Source organism: Periophthalmus magnuspinnatus, chromosome 19 (genome assembly GCF_009829125.3).
Source record: "Periophthalmus magnuspinnatus isolate fPerMag1 chromosome 19, fPerMag1.2.pri, whole genome shotgun sequence".
In the NCBI taxonomy this organism is placed as follows: domain Eukaryota; kingdom Metazoa; phylum Chordata; class Actinopteri; order Gobiiformes; family Gobiidae; genus Periophthalmus; species Periophthalmus magnuspinnatus.
In genome coordinates, this window is record NC_047144.1 from 7,436,097 (window position 1) to 7,456,058 (window position 19,962).

Consider the following 19,962-nt stretch of genomic DNA (forward strand, 5'->3'; position numbering starts at 1 on the left):
ATCCTAATTGGAAAGATTTAAACGTGGATCCACTAACACCACAAGCTTCTTACAGATATAATATTAAGTGTAAGTAAAGCATTTCTCTTTGCTGCATTGTACAAACCTGGTTTTACTGCATTCTGCACCAAAAACTCCTACATGGACCAAGTGCTCCACATGATAACTGAACCCACCTTTAACCCAGATACCCAAGAGTCACACAAGTGTTTAATTGTCCCCTAATTGTACTAACCCTGGGAAATGTCAATCAAAGTAATTTCATAATTCAATGTTTATTGTTTAAAACCATTAAATTAAATCACATAGTAGGTTGACAGATAAATAGCCGGTAAAACCTCAACCAACGCTCCCATTAAAAAAAAAAAAAAAAAAAAAAAAAACAGTAATTGACAGATCAAGCTGCTACATGCCCTTCTGTCCACAGTATTATTAAGATTTCTACAATAAATACAATAGCACTGGTGTTTTTAGGGACATTGCATCACAGATTCAAAATTGGGTCTTTCATAAACAGATTTTCCCTGCAGCAAAAGTGATGAAAAGTGTCACTCTTCTCATAATTATAACTGTGCTGAGAGTGAACACTTAATAATTGAGTTCATTAACAAAGTAATACTGAGTTCTGTTATTACTATCACTAAAAGCCTGTGGTTTGGCACAGAGTTCAGATTTTGGAGGAAAGAATTTGACTATTTTGGTTTTAGATTACAATTATTAAAAGTATGTATTGTTTATTAACAGGAAATTTATATTGTAATGCATTCTTCTTAAAATAAAAGTGTGATTGATCAACATGAGGAAGAAAATAGGTCCGATATTACAAGATACAGTTGATCTAAATAAAAAAAAAAAATAAAAAAAACATGTCAAGGTTAAGACAGTGTACAGTATGGGGCAGATGGCTAGTTTTTAATGGATGATTTGGGGTATTTGAGGTTAGAATGGCATGAGCACATTTTCTCATAAAGAAGGTCCAGTTGTTGTTGGTGCCAGAGCCAAAGTGCTGTGTTAACCAGTCTCTTTACATTGCAGCCTGTGGAACAGTGATTTATATAGAGCTCGTAGGGCTGAGGGCAGCGAGGTACACGGAGTGCAGGACAGGAAGCTGGTAAGGCTTTATAAATAATGCACAAAGCCAATGAGAGAGACAGTGGGAGAGTCAGCCATGGAGAATTAAATTAGCTCAAATAAATGTTAGTTTTCCATGCAGCTGCTGCGTGATGGGTCAGGGCTTCCTTATTTAAGACCATATTACCCAATGAAGGCACTCCATGTATACAAATAGTACTCAGTACTTTTATATTCTTTCATTTGAGAAATGCAATTGCTTGATTGATGTGATCTCACAAATCCCACCTTGTTGTAATGGCCCATATAACCGAACATAAAATATTAAACATGATACTAGGAAAACCTCTATCATCATATAGCCTTACAGTTTCAATCAAGTCAGACCTATGTATCTAGAAGATTTAAGGGATACATATGCATTCAATGAGTTTGAAATTTTGACCCTAACTCATAGTGAAAGGTTAATTAAGACCACGTTTCAAAACAAGAATTGGTGTATCACTTGTGCCCAAAGTCTGTATTTGATAAGAGTAATAACATTTGACCTTTCTTCATTTTGTGGCAATAAACTTTGGCCCTGTCTTGTAATAACGCAACAAATCCATTTATTATTTATTAAACATAATAGTCTTATGACCCATTTGTTAATTTGTTAAGCACTGAAATGATTATTATTATAAGTGTGATGTTGAATTTTAAAATGTATCACGTGGCTAGACGCAGCACATGTATACTTGAAATATTCACTAGACTCTTGGAAGCACAAGTAGGACACACAACAGAGACGCACCCAGTCGCCATCTGTCACCCGCCAGTGGACAGAGGATGGGTGGTCCACGAGACATTCACTGTCCCATCTCAAGTTCTTAGAAGAAAGGATTTGGTTCCAGAAGGTCTCCCCTAAAGAAAAAAAATAGAAATGATTAAAGCTATATAATGAGCAGGTATTCAAAGCTTTTACATATATCTACACAGCAGAAACAGTCCTATCTGATGCAGGCTCCCGTCTAACTCTCCTTCTAATGTTCGGTAATAGATGGAGAGGCTCAAATGACTCGCCTTGGCAGTCCTGAGATCACTCTCAAGCACTCAACAATAAGCGACGGAGGAGGATGGGATTATGTTCCTGGTTGAGAGCACTGCAGAGGTTTCAATAAGTCTACACAAGTGAACTTCAAAACAAGCAAAACACAAGTTATTTTAGTAAAACATACAGTGAAGGATTGGATCACTTTAGTTTGAAGGTTCAATTTGCACTTTGTCTGTTGGGCCAGATGGTAGAAAGCCCACGGGACACTCTCATCTGCACTGTATTGATCCAATCTATCCATCCTCTATTCTGGCTTTTTACCGTACATCTCCACTTCTTTTCATTATCTGACATGTCTGACAGAGTGAATAAGCCATTACAAGCAATCGAAAGCATGACAAGATAATTATACTGTTTGTAATCCTACAGAGTAAAAAGATGCCACCAATAAAGTGACCATAATTATAGTATTTTAGTGCCACTGTAGATATAGGCAGCTAAAGATGGAATATTATTACTTTACATGACTATATGAAACAATTCCACAATGCTTTGAGAGATGGGTGCTACCTAAGCATGTACCTATGACTACATTAGGCCAGTTTTACCGTAGGCCTGTCACGATAACACATTTTGAATTACATACAACATACATAACGCTGAAATAAATATAGATGATAAACGATAATATTAAAACCAATCCATGAAGCATTATTCCCCAAAAAGTATTTTAAATGTACACTATGGATAAAAAATATGAACTGCAAGAAATAAATGACAGAATGCAACACTTAAGTAATTAGTTTGTGTCTATTATGAGTTGTAGAACTTCATAATTCAACCTTCTACAGCTCAAATCATATTGTAGTACAGAAACCCAAAAATATAGGTTTTCCTGTCATACGTTGAATGATAAGTTGATATTGTAATTATCGTGGCAGGTCTATTTCTCCTCCTGGGGGTATATCATGTTTTTCTTTCTTTTTTTTTTTTTTTAAACACATTTTAACTCTTTTATTAATGATTCTGTATGAAAAAAATGGCATAGTTATAATAAAAACAAGAAAATGTAGTACTTATAATTGGCAATATAGATGTGTATGCTAAAGATATAATAAGAGTTATAATATATTTCATTTATATCTTACCAATAGCATTGCAGAAATACAGTCAATGCAGCAGCTTTTATTCCACCCGCCACTTTAAATCATAATAGGATGCTGCCCTCTGGTGGAGTGGTTATTATAGACCATCCAATGCACTGCAACTGGTCCAAAAGCAAATTGAGTGCACCTTTCTTGTTGAGTAATTTGTAGAAAACAAATAAAAAATTAAAAAAAAAAGTATGTATGGGAGTGCAACAGTGTAAAATGCATCTGTGTGGAGTGATCTCCTTTTAGTCGCCCTCTTCTCTTGGCCTATTGTTCCAACGGCTGGTGTGACTTGTGACTTTTTCCCCAACTAATGCCATCACTACTGCAAATACTACAGTGCTTTGTGGCATTTACTGCATGTTTCTTTGATTGATTTACTTGGCGTTGTGTATGCTTCAGGTGCAGTCCAATTGATTAGATGAAATAATCAAATGGAAACTGTGCTGAAGTTATGAATCATTGCATTGCTTTGATAAACAGACAGTGTTGTCATTTGTCACTGGTGTTCCCTTTCAAGGATGAATTACTGTTGAGTGATGCAGGCTGAAGGTTATTACTATCACTATCCAATTACACATTATGCACTGAAAGTAGAGGTCACCTGTTTGATGAGAGTAAACAATAAACTCATAGGGCAACAGTTTCTCTCTCTCTCTCTCTCTCTCTCTCTCTCTCTGTCCATCTCTTTATTCCTCTTCGACCAATAAAGTTTAGTTTTAAATCATGATCTCCTTATCTACATCTTACCGAGTACATTGTGTTAATAAATCACATCTTAATTTATTCAGCTACTCTTAAGTGTATAGTGTCACTCTTTTAAGTCTCATTTGGTACTTTTTTTTTTTTTTGAAGGTTATCATTAGCAGCCCTGAAACCCAAGCCCCTGTTGTAAAAAACAGACATTAATGCGCAGATAAGATGCAGGTTGGATACTGACTGACACAGGTTTCCTGCGCATACCAAGGCACTGTATTTACTATCAATATTTTGGGTGAGAACACTGGGGCTTGTGGTGTGCATGGGGCAGAGGTAATAGGTCTGGAGACTGTGCACGCATATTTTAGCCCTTCCTATTCCCATGCAGTGTGGGTCTTTAAAGGGCCACTGTTTATAAAGTCACGCTTTCTGCCACTCTGGGCCAGTCACTTGTTACTGCTGCAGGACTCTGACACAGGTAAGAATCTTTATGAGAAAATGCAATGATCTGACAGATTTATGTTCACTGACAGAAATATCTTATTAAGGTGTTATTATTATTAGGTGGAGAGTATGAATCTCACCACTTCGCAGTACTAAACAAATCTAATTGTGAATCTAACATGGGAATGAGCAGCATCTAATTATGAAAGAATGCATCATTATCACATTTATAATACGGATTTTTTACTAAATTGCAAAAGTGCATTTAACACTGTTTTTCTATTAAATTAAAAATATATATATATACAGTTGATTAGATATTCTGTTTCAGTCTTCTCTTTGTAACCATCCCAAGCACAGAGAAAATGCAAACGTGCAGTGTTATCTTACATAGTATATTCCTGCGCCATTGACCACAAGGCTGATGTGCAGTTTGATGATGGAAGGAAAAGTCTCTGTCAGTGGGTTGGTACAACTTTAATGCATCAAGAGTACTACTTGACAGAATATTTCTATTTTACCATTTGGGCTGGACAAATATGGGGGCAATGACCAGTATGAATGGCAATGACCTGCTTATCCATAGCTGCAGAATGACTCAAACCTCCAGTAATACCATTGATTTGCACTATTTATGTGTTTATAGATTTCCCAGTAAGAGTAAGTCATTCTAATTTGCATATTAAAACAACAAGTGCTATTTTACCAAAAATTTATGAATGGTGTTATAGCAGAAGAATGTAATGTTGTCACATTATTATGCAACACATGAACAAGAGGATTGGAGCTAAAGTGAATGGATGAATTTTGCACTGGTCATTCAGTATTTTACACCTAGGCACACATCATTGAGCCACAGGGAGCAATTGTTATGAAAAACAATGTTTCTTCCTAACTATGACATGTCAAGTACAAAATAAGCTTTTTTTTAAAAAATTATTATTAGTTCTTTCCAATTTCCTGCCAAGGGACCCCAGACCCTCTCTACCCTAGGGCCCCGACAGTGTCTAGAGACAGCTCTGTCCACAGGGGAAGATATTTGATTGTATTGAATTATTAATTAATTATTTATTTTGTTCACAGTTTAAAGGGGACACTTCACCTACCCTGTCTATAAATGTGTGTGTGTATGTGTGTGGGTGTGTGTGTGTGTGTGTGGGGGGTGTGTGTGTGTGTGTGTGTGTGTGAATGAGCCTCGTTTCCATCAGTCTAACCCAGTGGTGTGCAAACTTTGTGACACATGGGCCACAGTGGGTTCTAAAATTTGGCAGAGGGGCCGGGCCAGGAGATATATATATATATATATATATATATATATATATATATATATATATATATATATATATATATATATATATATATATATATATATATATATATATATATATGAATATATATTACATTAGAGATTTGGCCTGTAAAATGTAGCAAAGCATGAATATGTAAGACTCATTGTACAAATTGTTTTCCTATCCAAATGAATTGCATTTTTTTTTTTTTTTTTCTTGCTGAGAAGGAGGGTCTAAGGATAGGGGATGTTCTGGGAAATTAATCATTAATAATTAATTTATAAAATTTCTGTTAAATAAACACAGCAAAAAAACTTTGAACAAGGTTTACCCTTACCCATTTTAATATAATTTGGTCATGTTCGGCGGGCTGGATTAATAAGCCCAAAGGGCCATGTGTGGCCCCTGAGCCGTAGTTTGCCCATGTCTGGTCTAACCCAAGACAGCTGTGGATGTGGTAGTAGCCACTACCACTTCTGAGTATGGAATGAATAATGCCATTTTATGAGTCTTGTAAAGCACATAATGTGTGTACATTTTAGTTAAAAAAAATGAGGACAATCAAATGCAAAAATGCTTCATTGCTTTTGATTTATTGTTTGATATACAAAAGTCCATAGTGGCTGGCCAAATGTTTGTGACCTTCACAGGCATGCACAATGAAACAGAAAAATGTCTCATCCAGTGTTTTATCTGTCTCCTTTCTTTGGTCATCGGTGTTTTGGCAATAACTACATGTTGTTATAGACAACTCCACCACTGCCTTCAAACGAGATAGCAAAGACACAGAAGAGATCATTTACATAAGTCATGTTTGTTTTGTATGTTTGTTCATTTTAAGTTATGTCAGAAATATGATCAATTTGACATTTGGCCAGTCACAACCAAAACATAAATCTGAAATGAAAGCATATCTTTTCAAAGGTTACACATGGCCTACTACATTTGTAGTCTAATTCTTATAATTAAGTAGATAAGCTGCTATAGCCTACTTTCCCATATACAAGTAGGCTTACACAATAATATAAAACCATAGTTTTGTTAGTTTTATGTTTAGATTATCTTTATAACCAGTGGCCACAAATGCACTCATGTTGTATGCAAGTGCATCAGGCCTGACAGCATCAACCAATTTGAATAAATGACTTTCACTTTCTATTCATTTTAATGACATTAGCTTAATTAATAGGATCCAAAAGACTTCCCTGCTTTGTTTCCTCTTTGTAAATGTAAATTAGGCCTACATGTGATTGCATTACTCCTACAGAAACATTTGTGAATAGGTCTTTGTTGTGAGCATGGTGAAAATCGTCCCGGAACCCAGAGTCATTTAAAGCAGCACTGCTCTGTGCACGGGCGCACAGAGCACAGGCGCACAGACAGAGAAAAGGGCGCACAGAGCACAGGCGCACAGACAGCACAGGCGCACAGAGCACAGGCGCACAGAGCACAGGCGCACAGACAGCACAGGCGCACAGACAGGGCACAGGCGCAGAAGCCTCCACACCTCCGCCTGGCTCCAGCGGCTCCAGCGGCTCCAGCGGCTCCAGGCACACGGAGTATTGACACTCCAAACACGCAGGCTCCTCTTCGTGGGATGCGCGGATCCTCCACAGCGATACTTTAGTCGCCTTTTTCACTATTTGTCCCATGGCCCCTGACTGCAGCATCATTTTACTGGGGCCCTGTGCCCTACAGGCGTTGCACTGGAGATGACAATAGTTGGATCTAATTAGCTTTTTTAATTGTCAGAGTTGGTTAATAGTCATTTTTGTTAGTTGGCACATGAGCAATGTAAGTAACCTATGCAATTTCAATGTAACCTTATTAATTACCTCCTTGAATGAATTAACTATCATGCCAATGATGCAACTTATTATAACTCGCCAATATAGTGAGTGGTTTTCTCTAGGCCTGTGAGCTGAGCTCAAAACAATTTATTATTACTACCCCAATTTCACATGTTATAAAGTTAACTATTTAAAACTGTTTATTAATTTACTGACTTCTAATTCTCTGTTTTATCAGTCTTATCTCAAACCTTTGCTCTCTTATTTCACCAGAATTTCAGGTTTTTTTCCATCATAATGACCATTATGTGACACATATTTAAGGTAATCAAATGTAGTCATTCATCTTTGCTCTGAGGCTCCCAGTGACACACTGTCCCACATGAAAAGTGACCATTGAAACCACCACTCACTCATCACCACAGGCCTCACCATACTTGTCAAAGATACCGGCGGGAGGTGCACCTCTTCATTCAGCCTTGTGTCCAGTTTCACTCTCGGTCTCCTCATCATGTCAGGACCTGTGCCCGGGCCTAATTTACATATTCATTGGGCATATTAAGTCTTATCTATTTGATCTTTCAGGTGAAGCTAAAAGAGCCAATGAAGGACCAGACGGAGGGTTACTGGCAGGAGACGGGGCGATGGGTGGGCTACGAGGAGAGCTTTGACCCCCAGGCTGGGGTCTGGGCCTCTTCACATATCTCCTTTCTCACCTTCAAGAGCCTCATACAGATAAGACGCACTATGAACACAGGTAAGCTTACTTTAAACTACTTTACAAATGATTCTGGCCGGTCGCTCATCCCATCATAAACTGTATGCTGTTTCCAGGGGTTATCATTTTCAATTGTGAGGAGCAGAGTATGGCTGCCATTGCTGAGAAAATAGTCAAAGAGTTGTTGAACAAAAAGGAGATAAGACCAGGTGATCGTGAAGGAGTGCTCAAGGCTCTGCTACAAAACCACAGGTAAATGTCCCCGGACACACCCAACAGTGACTCAAACCAAAATGACCTACATTTAGGAGTTTAGCCAATGCGCTCACCAAGAGGTTTGTTATGATTCTGCAACGAGAAAGTTGAATGGTGCACCTCTAACTTTTGTGAGGGCTCAACATGTAGTTTTGGGATCATTGTCTGACCACAAACCTGCCAACAAAGGTTTTTATTTAAGCTGGTTAGTGCCTAGAAGAAACTCTGTGCATGTAATCATACAAAGAAAGCCTGTCTCAAAATATTATATCATGTTAGAACTTAGAACTACAAGATCATTCACAATTTAAGAATACCATGGGTCTTATGCTGACCTTGTAGCTTAGACCTATACCAATGTGTTAAAAAAAAAGCAAAAAACAAAAAAAACCCTGATGATTGTATTTGCTAACAGTTTATATTTCAGCCTTCTCTTTTTCGTTTTTTGTAAAAATATGTACGGCAAACTGAATCCATATTTCAATACATAAAGTGCAAATGAAAAATGACAATTAGAATCACAATTTGATACTTTTCCCCAAATTGTTCAGCCCCACAAGACGCATTCAGCATTTTAAATCTGCTGCTGTAACCAAAGAAAGTACTTAATAACTTCATGACACTTGACCGGTAATATTTTTGTTTCACACTATTTACTGTAGAAAATGTAAACTTTTGTAAAAACTTCCTAGCCACCCGTATTTTGAGAGGCTACTATAAATACACCATGGCGCATTTCTGTACCCATAGTTTCAAGTGTAATTATCCTTATATTTACTGTTTACTAAAGAACAGTCCATGCACACAGTGTCCAATCACCTGTGCAGGACATTGTCAGTGAGTGTTACTGTCGTTGCGGGCCCTGTGTCTTTTGGCACACGTCCCAATGACATTATTCTGTTTGTAGTCCACCCAGTGACCAAGAGAACCAGGCTCTGACCGGAGGGGCAGATCTGCAGAAGTTTGCAGTGAAGGAGAGGGTAAGCGGAACTACCCATGATTCCCTGTCATATTAACCAGATGAAAAAGTAGATTCTAATGTAAAATTTCACTATGTAACTTTTCTGGTGGAAGATCCAACACCTGCTTGTCTCCGTGGTTTGCCTGGAATGTTTCACAATATGATATAAAATGTATCTATCTAACATTTATTTAATTACAGACATATTTATCGCTCAAAAATACTAATAATAAACTAGTAATAATCATTTTTGCTATGAGCGGGGTCTCCTAACTACAGATCTGACCAGTACCTTGGCTAGATGGCGCCACCTCCTTGTCTCCATGGATATAATCTACATCAGAAAAGTTACATAGTGCACCTTTAATCAGAAATGCTTAATGCCGTATTGCATCTTGCGTAATATGCTTATACATTTTAAGAAACAGAAATACCTTGTTTGCCTTTTTTTTTATTTTTAGAAACAAGATTCTGACAGTGTTGAGGCGTCCATGGTTTTAGTAGGTGAGGACTCTACATGGCAACATCTAAATAAAATACAAGTTAAACTACAAAAACAAAAGTGGCCTCCTGTTTCTCGCAGGGGCACTGGACTTCCTGGAGAAGCCCACGGTTGTGTTTGTGCGTCTCAAAGAAGCGGTGACGCTGGAGCCGACCGTTGACACCCCTGGACCTGTGCGCTTCATCTTCATTCTGATTGGCCCCAGTAACAGTGACATCAACTACCACGAGACGGGACGAGCTATGGCAGCTTTAATGGCAGATAAAGTGAGTGAAACACCAGAGTGGGAGAGACTGACAAAAATCTATATCTCAACACTAAGATCTGCCAAAAAGTGTTAAAAGACGCCTGGAAATGTCTGGGTTGTGTTGGTGAATGCACTGTTAATTAACTATAGAATTACAGAAAAGTCACTTCATACTCTTTTCTGTGCTTTTTCTTTCTTTTTTTTTCTTTTTTTTAGCTTTTATTCTAGAAGATATACTCAATAACTCACTGCAGTTCCAAGTATAACATTAAATATCATACTGATAGTTATAAATGTGTGCTTGCAATCACACTAAATAGGATCAGATAAAGATATTTACAACAAGAGTAAAATATATACAGATATATATATTAGAATAAGCAATATGAGTTAGGAAAAATACACAATTTACACACACATACTACACATTTATCTACATAATCGTGGTAATGTATTGAAACAGTATCTTTGTTTTTAATCGTATATTTTTTTTAAATTTCAGGTGTTTAATCTGGCAGCGTTACAAGCCAAAATGCCTCGCGAGCTGACGGACGCTGTAACTGGTTTTATGGACTGCAGCATCGTCATTCCTCCAACTGAGATCCAGAATGAGGCCACTCTTAGCTCCATCATCAGCTTTCAGAAGAAAATACTGGAGGAGCGATGCCCGCCGAAGGAAGACGTCTGCCTGGACATCAAGCCTCGTAAACGTACGTATATAGGCGTAACTTTGCAACTGGAGGGTTCGCCACCTGCTTGTCTCCATGGAGAAGTTACTGCCTTTCTTATCTTTCTCCATGGAGACAAGTAGGTGACCACCAACAGGCCAATTCACGGATCAGAGCTGTGGAGAGTGTGCCTATTTAAACTGAATGCATCATGTTCACTATTAACTTAATTTCCTCCTTTTAGCCTCTATTATTAACATCCCTCCACCTGAAGACCCACTGGCCCGCACTAACCGTCCCTTTGGTGGCATGATTCGGGACATAAAGAGGCGTTACCAATACTACAAGAGTGACATCACTGACGCTCTCAACGCCCAGGTCCTCGCTGCTGTTATTTTCATCTATTTTGCTGCTCTGTCTCCTGCCATCACGTTTGGAGGACTGTTAGGTTTGTATCATGACGTATTCCTTTAATATATTCCGATTTATTTGAACATTTCGAGTGCATAATGTCACTTTGTAATGTATGTTTGCAATAGGAAGCAAGACGTTTATTCAGGTCACAACAGTAACTTGTAAGAACTAAAAAAAATGTTGTAATTTAATGCAATCTATACAACAAACTCTATATGTAAAGTGTTGAGTTGAGCTGTTTCCTCATAGTTCTCCAATTTCTGCCTACTATTTTCCCATGACAGTGAATCAAAAACAGGCCATTTAACTTTTCATAAAGCTAGTCACATACTAGAGGAAGTATGATCCTCTAGTATGTGAGTAACAGTAGGATAAACGTGCATTAAGGAGTTGATTAATGTTTGGCCATGGTGTCAGTTATTATGAAACATTGTGATCTTTCTTCTCATATTCTAACAATTTAACGCAGAATCTAACATCTTGACATCCTTACTCTGCAGCGGATAAGGTTGACAACATGATAGGTGTGCCTGAGCTCCTCATCTCCACCAGCATCCAGGGCATCATATTCTGTTTTGTGGCCGCTCAGCCAGTGCTGGTCATTGGCTTCTCCGGCCCTCTGTTACTTTTCGAGGAGGCTTTCTATGCAGTAAGTTAGCACTAAATGAATAGATTATTATGAAAGGGTGGACTGGTAAAACATTAATATATTTCCTATTTGTCTTTTCAGTTTTGCAAGACCCAAGACATTGAGTACATTGTTGGGAGAGTGTGGGTGGGCGTGTGGCTGATCTTCATTGTTGTGGTCATTGTGGCGTGTGAGGGCAGCTTCCTGGTGCGTTACATCTCTCGCTTTACCCAAGAAATCTTCTCCATCCTCATCTCCCTCATCTTCATCTACGAGACCTTTGCCAAACTCGGAAGGGTAGCCCACTGTCATTATTCCATTCACGCACTAATTCATTTAACCTTTTAACCACTAGTTTTTGTATTCATTTCTTCTAATTTCATTCAATCTACAGATCTTCAGGGCCCACCCACTCATACTAAATTATGACCATGTAAATTCAACTGTAGAGAATCCCTGGCTGCCGAGAGTGGAGGAGACAGCCATCTTTGACAATGCCACAGGAAACACAACTGTTATCATCAGCACCCTCAAGCCCCCGTATCCCAACACTGCACTTCTCTCCATGTTCCTCATGTTTGGATGTTTCCTCATCGCGTTCTTTCTGCGTCAGTTTAAAAATGGCACCTTTCTACCTGGGAGGGTAAGTTTTTGTTTGCCTAATCCCTACGTGATTGGGGTCTACAACGGAATTCCAAAATGTAAAGTTCACAATATTTTTTCTCATAGAGTTAAAATCAATTTCTTATACTGACTGCAAGGTTTTTAATATATTTGCCATATTTCCAAGTGTTAAATATTTTATCTCCATTGAATGTAATCATGTTTTATTCATTATCGTGTCATTTACTCTGTCATTTACTTTATAATTTAAGAGGATGTCTACTGGTTAAATTGATTAATCGATTAACCAGAATTCCCCATCTACTGTTGAGGTCCCTTGAGTTGAATAATTAATGCCGTATTTGTAAATGCACTTATAGGTGAGGCGCCTGCTTGGTGACTTTGGCGTGCCTATTGCCATTTTCCTCATGATTCTTGCAGACTACAACATTGAGGACACCTATACTCAGGTTAGCCCCTAATACAAAAGATAAATGTGTCATTTCTGTTCTTGCAAAAGCACATGTTTTCCTTTTGCAGAAACTGGTGGTTCCCAAGGGTCTGATGGTCTCCAACCCGGACAAAAGGGGGTGGCTAATCAACCCGTTTGGAGAGCACAAACCATTTCCTGTTTGGGTCATGTTTGCCTGCTTTATCCCGGCATTACTTGTCTTTATTCTGATCTTTCTGGAGTCTCAGATTACAACGTAGGTGACATTTAAAATCACAAAATGATTATGTTCACAACTTCCTAAAAAGACTACATTTTAAAATAGCAATGAAGCAAGTCAGTATTAAGACGAAGAATTTACTGTTAAACTGACAGAATGCAGTTGTTTTGACCTGATTTGTGATTATTATCTAATCTATCCAAACATCTTCTTGGTCAGCAAAATAAACAAAAAATATGTGTTCACTTATGTTTTAAAGGTGATAATAAGTTCAACTTGTGAGCAAAAATCCTAACAAGGATTTCTCTCATAGCGTTATTGTGGCTTCTGCTCAACATCTAAACATAACTTACTTGTTTTGTTCTAGTCTAATCATCAGTAAACCAGAGAGGAAGATGGTGAAAGGGTCAGGCTTCCACTTTGACCTGCTTCTCTTGGTGGGAATGGGGGGCCTCAGTGCAATTTTTGGTGTGCCTTGGCTTAGCGCGGCCACAGTGCGCTCGGTCACACACGCCAATGCTCTAACTGTCATGAGCAAAGGCCCTAAACCAGTGATCGAAAAGGTGATGGAGCAGAGGGTCAGTGGGATCCTGGTTGCGTTATTGGTTGGTAAGTTATCTTCATCTTTCATACTTATTAAGGACATGAAACCTGTTTTTTTAAATGCATGTTTTTAGGTCTATCCATTCTGATGGAGCCGATCTTAAAGCTGATCCCTATGGCTGCTTTGTTTGGGATTTTCCTGTACATGGGAGTGACTTCTCTCAATGGGATACAACTGTGGGATCGTATATTGCTTCTCTTCATCCCAAAGAAATACCATCCGAATGAGCCCTATGCTACCCGAGTAAGAGTCCACTTAAACTTAATAACCCAACCCAATGTTGACACAGACAGTGATTGAGAAATAAGATCTACTCATCTTACAGATACACATCAGTGTAAACAAACTAAAGAGTGAATCTGACACCATCTGATACAGGTGGCAAATTTAATTCAATTAAAATGACAAGTTAAATCAAAATACATTAATGTAAAATAAAACATCAAAATGTATTATGTATACATAGATACAGAAGAATTCACCCTTTAATTAAAAACAAACACAACATTTTGTGTACTTGCCCATATATATATATATTTATTTATTTATTTATTTTTTATTTATTTATTTTTTTTACATCAGGTGAGCACAGGACGAATGCACTTCTTCACAGCCATCCAGGTGGTGTGTCTGGCCGTTCTGTGGATTGTGAAGTCCAGCCCTCTGTCCCTCGCACTTCCCTTTGTTCTGATCCTCACCATCCCACTACGAATGTTCATGACGGGCCGAGTATTCACCGAGCTGGAGATTAAATGTGTAAGTTTGTTAGGCTTTATTAAACATAGTATGCCGATATTATATTAAACATAGTATGCCGATATTATATTAAACATAGTACGGTGATATTATATTAAACATAGTACGGTGATATTATATTAAACATAGTACGGTGATATTATATTAAACATAGTACGGTGATATTATATTAAACATAGTACGGTGATATTATATTAAACATAGTACGGTGATATTATATTAAACATAGTACGGTGATATTATATTAAACATAGTACGGTGATATTATATTAAACATAGTACGGTGATACTGATTGCATGAATTAACTGTTGTTTTTTACAGTTGGATGCAGATGATGCCAAAGTTACTTTTGAGGAGGAGCCAGGACAAGACGTATACTGTGAATCTCAGATGCCATTGTAGACAACGACATGAAATGCCAAAATTGTTATGGAAAAAAGTGTATTTATATAAACCTTAAATTTACATCTACCAGCCAAAATATTTATATGAAAATGATTGTATAATGCTAACTATACTTTTAAAGACTTTAAATTATTTTTGAGTTTTATTTATTTTACTTTATAGTGTACAATATGGGGCAAAAGGATTCATTTATTTATAAAATAATCAAATATAAAAAAACAAAAAAAACAAAAGCCTTAGTAGTTATGTAACATAGAAATGTTTGCATTTTGTAAAAGTTACAAAATGAATGTTTATTCAAAGACCAAATGCCCTAATAAATCAGTCTATACTCTTCATGTTTCCTGTCATTACAGCTATAAATGCTTTGTGTGTGTGTGCGTGTGTGGCTGTGTGTGTCCGTGTGCGCGGGGGTGTGTGTGTGTGTGTGCGGCTGTGTGTGCCGTGTGCGGGCGCGTCTGCGCGTGTGTGCGCGCGCGTCGGTGTGTGTGTGTGTGTGTGTGTGTGTGGGGGGGGGTGTGTGTGTGTGTGTTGGTGGGTGTGATTTTCAAAAGATTTTCAATAACAGGTGCTTAAGTGGAGATGAGGTGTTTTTTGCAAGGGAAATCAGTTTGGTCTTTTGGATATAATGTGTTGCATAATGTTTGTGTGTTAAATATCCCCAAAGATGGAAAATACAAGGAACTCTGTTGTTTTAAAGAAAAAAAAAGAAAAAATCTAAAGCCTTTATTACTGCATGGCCACTGACATAAATACAATTTTATTAACTCACAAAAATGTGGCTGCACATTATATCCAAAACACAGGTGTTTACCTTGCATAACAAAACAACTCTTATTTATTAATTGTATTGTCAATATCTGATTATGATTCTAAACATAACGTAAAAAGTAAGTCTATTCATCAAATAAGATGGTATAAAAGATGAATTAAAACCGACATGTGTTGTAGGCCATACACAAATTATCAGTGAAAATTCAATTCAAAATAACTTATGTAATCACCGTTGTTTAAACATGAGAAACACTGGATAAACTAACACAACATTGAAACAGTAATATCAATAATTTAAATGCCATCAGCAGCAAATATGAACATTTCAGAATATGAACCATTTCTATGAACTGAAGTGGGCTGCACAGTCTTGCAGGACCAGCAGGGGGCGATGTTGTGTCTCTGGTTGTAAAAACATTCGCATCTCAAAAACTGAAGAAGACCAACACAACATCTTCACACGTGTATTGGAGGGATGTCTGCTTCGTTTTAATATTTTTGTGCGCGCTGTTTTACTTAAATCTACTCTTTACTGTTTTCATACTTCGTGATCAGTTTGTATATTTTCCCAGCGTTGGTTCACCTTGGTAAATACACTGTAAATCTACGGCTGCTTTGCTCAGAGATTATGTCAACAGTAGATTCAGGTAAATTGTACAATGGTAAAAGAGAATCATTATGTGATTTCTCTCTATAATTGTATGTTTTGTGCGAATAGGTAAGTGGTCCACAGATGACATCAGGAGGCTTTTGGATTCAATGAGGAAATCGGTACCAAACAGTAAAAAAAACAAAACATGGAGTGTGGCCCTAAAGACCTTTGACTGGACTAAAGTTGCATTTAAGCATTTCACGCCTGAAGAGTGCGATGCCAAGTGGAAAGAGATAATGCAGAAGGTAAGACATACAGTTTGTTCCCGCAATGTAAGTCCATTCAAAACATTTATAAGTGCTATTGATTTTCAGCTGAGGAAAATTAAAACCCTCAATGAGCTCATTGTTGATGCCCAAAATGCGGTTAACGATGCAAAGGTACAGCGCCTCTTAATGTGATTACACTTACAGTATTGTGACCTTAACTGATACATTCATCATTCTTCTGTGCAGATGGAACTTCCCAAGAAACCTTTGTCTGCAAATGCCTTATTTTTTGCAGAAAACAAAGAGCGATTTAAGAAAAGGAACCCGGGTGTGAAGAGTCGGGAGATGATGAAGTTTGTAAATGATACTTTTAAGAAACTGCCATCTGAAAAAAAGGTAGGATTAAACATAAACACATTTTTATTCATGTATGTATGTGTCCCTAACATTATTCCTATTCTTTTCAAGGAAAAATATTTGCAGAAAGCTAAGAAAGCAAAAGAAGAATACCAGGACAACATAAAGAAAATGTATTTATTAAATCACACACAGCTTTTCTCTAGTTTGAGCCTGTATAATGTGTTTGTTTTTTTAAAGGACTGTTCATTCAGAGTGTGAGAGAAAAGTAAGTTCCTTCAAGATCAATAACATAGAGCCCATGAACTTTGCATTAACAATTAGCTGTATTATGATTTCCTTTTTAGATGAAAGCACAGAAGCGGATAACACACCCAATGCAAGTTTCAAAATACAGATTTTCAAACACTATTTTGTCCTTGAAGTTTTGCAGTTGTATTATTAATCTGAAACATTAACCTAAACACTATATGAAACTTGACATATTTTTTTTTATAAATGTGTATCTTTTGGCAGGAATGGTTACAATCTCTTCTGTCGTGAACAGAAGTCTCTTTTAACTGGGGTACCGCAAAAAGAGATAACATCCACCTGGTCCAAACGATGGAGAGCATTGTCCAAAGAAGAGAGGGAAAATTATAGTAGGCGTTGCTTGCAGGTCTGTGCACTCACTGGGTCTTTAAATTAGAACATGAATTAGAAGTGAAATTTTAATTGTGTGTTTTAGATGAAGACTGAAATGAGTAAAGATTTTGTAAAGGTAAGCAGTATTTAGATTACAAGAAGTGATTTTAGCTTGAACAATATGTGTCATACTCATTTTGATTTTCCCATGTTATTTGATGAAAAGAAAGGAAAACAGAGATTCCCCGGGGAGCCTAGAATGCCAACTAGGTAAGAGTTCAAATGTTCTGATTTGTTCTCACTCATAAAGTGTCTTGTTAAGGTAACGTTTTCCCTGTGGTAGATCTGTTTATATATATTTCATCAAGCATCAAATGAAAAATCTGAAGGAGGAAGTAAAAGGGGCCAGGGACCGCTTTGCTATTGCCAGCCATCGATCTAAGAATCTTTCCCAACAAGAAAAGGAACAATATCAGACAATGATTGATAACGCCTTTAGTATATATAAAGAACAGCTCCAGAGATGGTTTGAGGTAAAACAGCACGTTATTCTGTATTGTGATACTTGTTTTTACAAATGTATTTATTTTATTTTTATTTTTTTTGTAGACATTGACACCAAACCAACAGGAGGAATATTGTGACTGTAACCCAAGTGTAAGCCTTCTTTTCCAGCAAATCTGCAATTTAATTGTTTTAATATTTCCTTAATTACATCTCTGAACATTTTTTACATATTTCAACCACAGAAAGTAAAATACCTCAGATATCAAAGGCAATTGAAAACACTTCACCAAACATCGGTAAGTCTCAGAGACACCAGGGTCATTTCATGTGAAAACAACAAATTCTTCCTGATGGCCATCTCAGGTTTTTGAAACATTTAATGATTTATTGTTTAAACAGTATACCCATTAATGAAAGTTTTAAATATGGTATTTTTATTTTATTTTTTTTTTTATATATGGGATACTTGACTTTTAAAAAACATGGCCTCAGAAAAAACAAACAAAAAAGATGGTAAAATGGGATCAAATTGGTTTCACAGGTAGAATATACAACATTTCTATCGATACTAAAACTATTGACTCATATCATTGGGGGAAAAAATACAAAAAAAAGTGTGTTTTTTGAATGGCATTAGAAGGATTTTGCTTATCAAAACTAGTGTATACAATGTTTGTGGAGGCCTAATCTATTTATACTTGAGACATGCACACAGGATATCTTGCTTGCAGAGAATATTTTATGCTGAAACAATTGTGATTTGACATTTTTTATGGATGGTTTCTCAGACTTTATATCCTCTGAGCCTCAACAGTCAATGAGTGGTCTCACAGCGCATGTTCCTTTTACTAGAACCAGAAGCATTTGAAAATTGCAGTCTCAACTTTAGTACATCCTCATGGTCTTTTTACTTTCCTTGGTCCATATTGTGCTAGAGTTACATAGTTAAATTCACGTGAGATACATGAAGAGAGACATGATTTAAGTACCCAAATTCACATTATTGGGTGTATGTCTTCCCATTCACCATGTTTTAATGAAAGATGGCTTTGCGCTTGAGGTTTTGTTTTTTTTACCGAGTTTGTAAAAAAATATATTTTTAATAAACAGAACAAAATTAAAATCACAACAATTGTCAACACTGAATCACTCAAAATGTTTCCCTTAGAAGGAACATTGATTCAACCGTGTTATAGAAAAATGTCAGAAGCACAAGGCAAGTTTATTTGTATAGTTTAATTTGTACACAAAGTAATCCAAAGTACTTTACAGAATAAGAAAGACATTAAAATCACACAAATCAAAACAAGCACAAATAATCATCATAAAATTAACATTAAAACAGAAGAGTGTGCAGAATAAAAACGTTTCAGTCGTATGGGGGCCAGTTACAATAAAGATTAATGTGAAATGTCAATGCAATTTTCTTCAAGTATTTGTACAGTTTCCTCACTATGCTAAAGTGTTGCACGAAATGAGCTGAGTAGAGCTTTTATTTTGTTTTACACAGGATTCTGAAGATGAAGACTTGGAAGAGAGCAGCGACAGTGACGATGATGATGATGATGATGATGATGATGATGATGACGATATTATTGAGGTTGGTAAATTATTATACTGCATTTGTTAAGATTATAACTGTATGAAGGTCAGTCAAATCAAATGTATGCTCATGTACAGGTTGTCATAGATGACGAAGAAGTGGAAATTCCCATGTTTGATCTATTTTAAGAAAGCAACTGGCAGAAGCCTCTGGGTCTGAAGCTGATGCCTTGGAATGTGTTGTGTTGGTGACTTATGTTATATTTTATATAAAAATAACCAAGTTGGCCTCTGACAATTGAAGCATTCTTTAATAAAATTTCACTGCCAATAAAAAATAAATAATTGCCAAGTTGTTTATTGCCTTAACACATTAAAATTTAATCA

The 19,962-nt window shown here is 36.9% G+C and overlaps 3 protein-coding genes across 3 annotated transcripts; all 3 read left to right on the forward strand.

Annotated features, from left to right (window-relative positions):
* The first annotated feature begins 4,343 nt into the window (after positions 1-4,343).
* Positions 4,344-15,242, forward strand: slc4a1b (solute carrier family 4 member 1b (Diego blood group)). Its single transcript, XM_033985086.2, has 17 exons — positions 4,344-4,432; positions 8,063-8,234; positions 8,312-8,447; positions 9,358-9,430; positions 9,873-9,915; positions 9,995-10,179; positions 10,663-10,870; positions 11,073-11,276; positions 11,743-11,891; positions 11,973-12,167; positions 12,265-12,513; positions 12,854-12,943; positions 13,014-13,180; positions 13,512-13,753; positions 13,822-13,991; positions 14,331-14,504; positions 14,827-15,242. The coding sequence occupies exons 2-17, from the start codon at positions 8,081-8,083 to the stop codon at positions 14,905-14,907; spliced, it is 2,520 nt and encodes an 839-aa protein (XP_033840977.1). The 5' UTR covers positions 4,344-4,432; positions 8,063-8,080; the 3' UTR covers positions 14,908-15,242.
* Positions 15,243-16,080: 838 nt separating this feature from the next.
* LOC117387662 (upstream-binding factor 1-like protein 1) lies at positions 16,081-17,360 on the forward strand. Its single transcript, XM_055229826.1, has 7 exons — positions 16,081-16,331; positions 16,403-16,581; positions 16,651-16,716; positions 16,792-16,941; positions 17,014-17,075; positions 17,143-17,170; positions 17,250-17,360. Exons 1-7 carry the CDS (start codon positions 16,313-16,315, stop codon positions 17,358-17,360), a joined length of 615 nt encoding a protein of 204 aa, XP_055085801.1. The 5' UTR covers positions 16,081-16,312.
* A 50-nt stretch (positions 17,361-17,410) lies between these two features.
* LOC117387562 (nucleolar transcription factor 1-like) lies at positions 17,411-19,908 on the forward strand. The gene is made up of 8 exons (XM_055229587.1): positions 17,411-17,560; positions 17,630-17,662; positions 17,753-17,796; positions 17,870-18,059; positions 18,136-18,183; positions 18,276-18,329; positions 19,544-19,633; positions 19,714-19,908. Exons 2-8 carry the CDS (start codon positions 17,630-17,632, stop codon positions 19,762-19,764), a joined length of 510 nt encoding a protein of 169 aa, XP_055085562.1. The 5' UTR covers positions 17,411-17,560; the 3' UTR covers positions 19,765-19,908.
* The last annotated feature ends 54 nt before the right edge of the window (positions 19,909-19,962 follow it).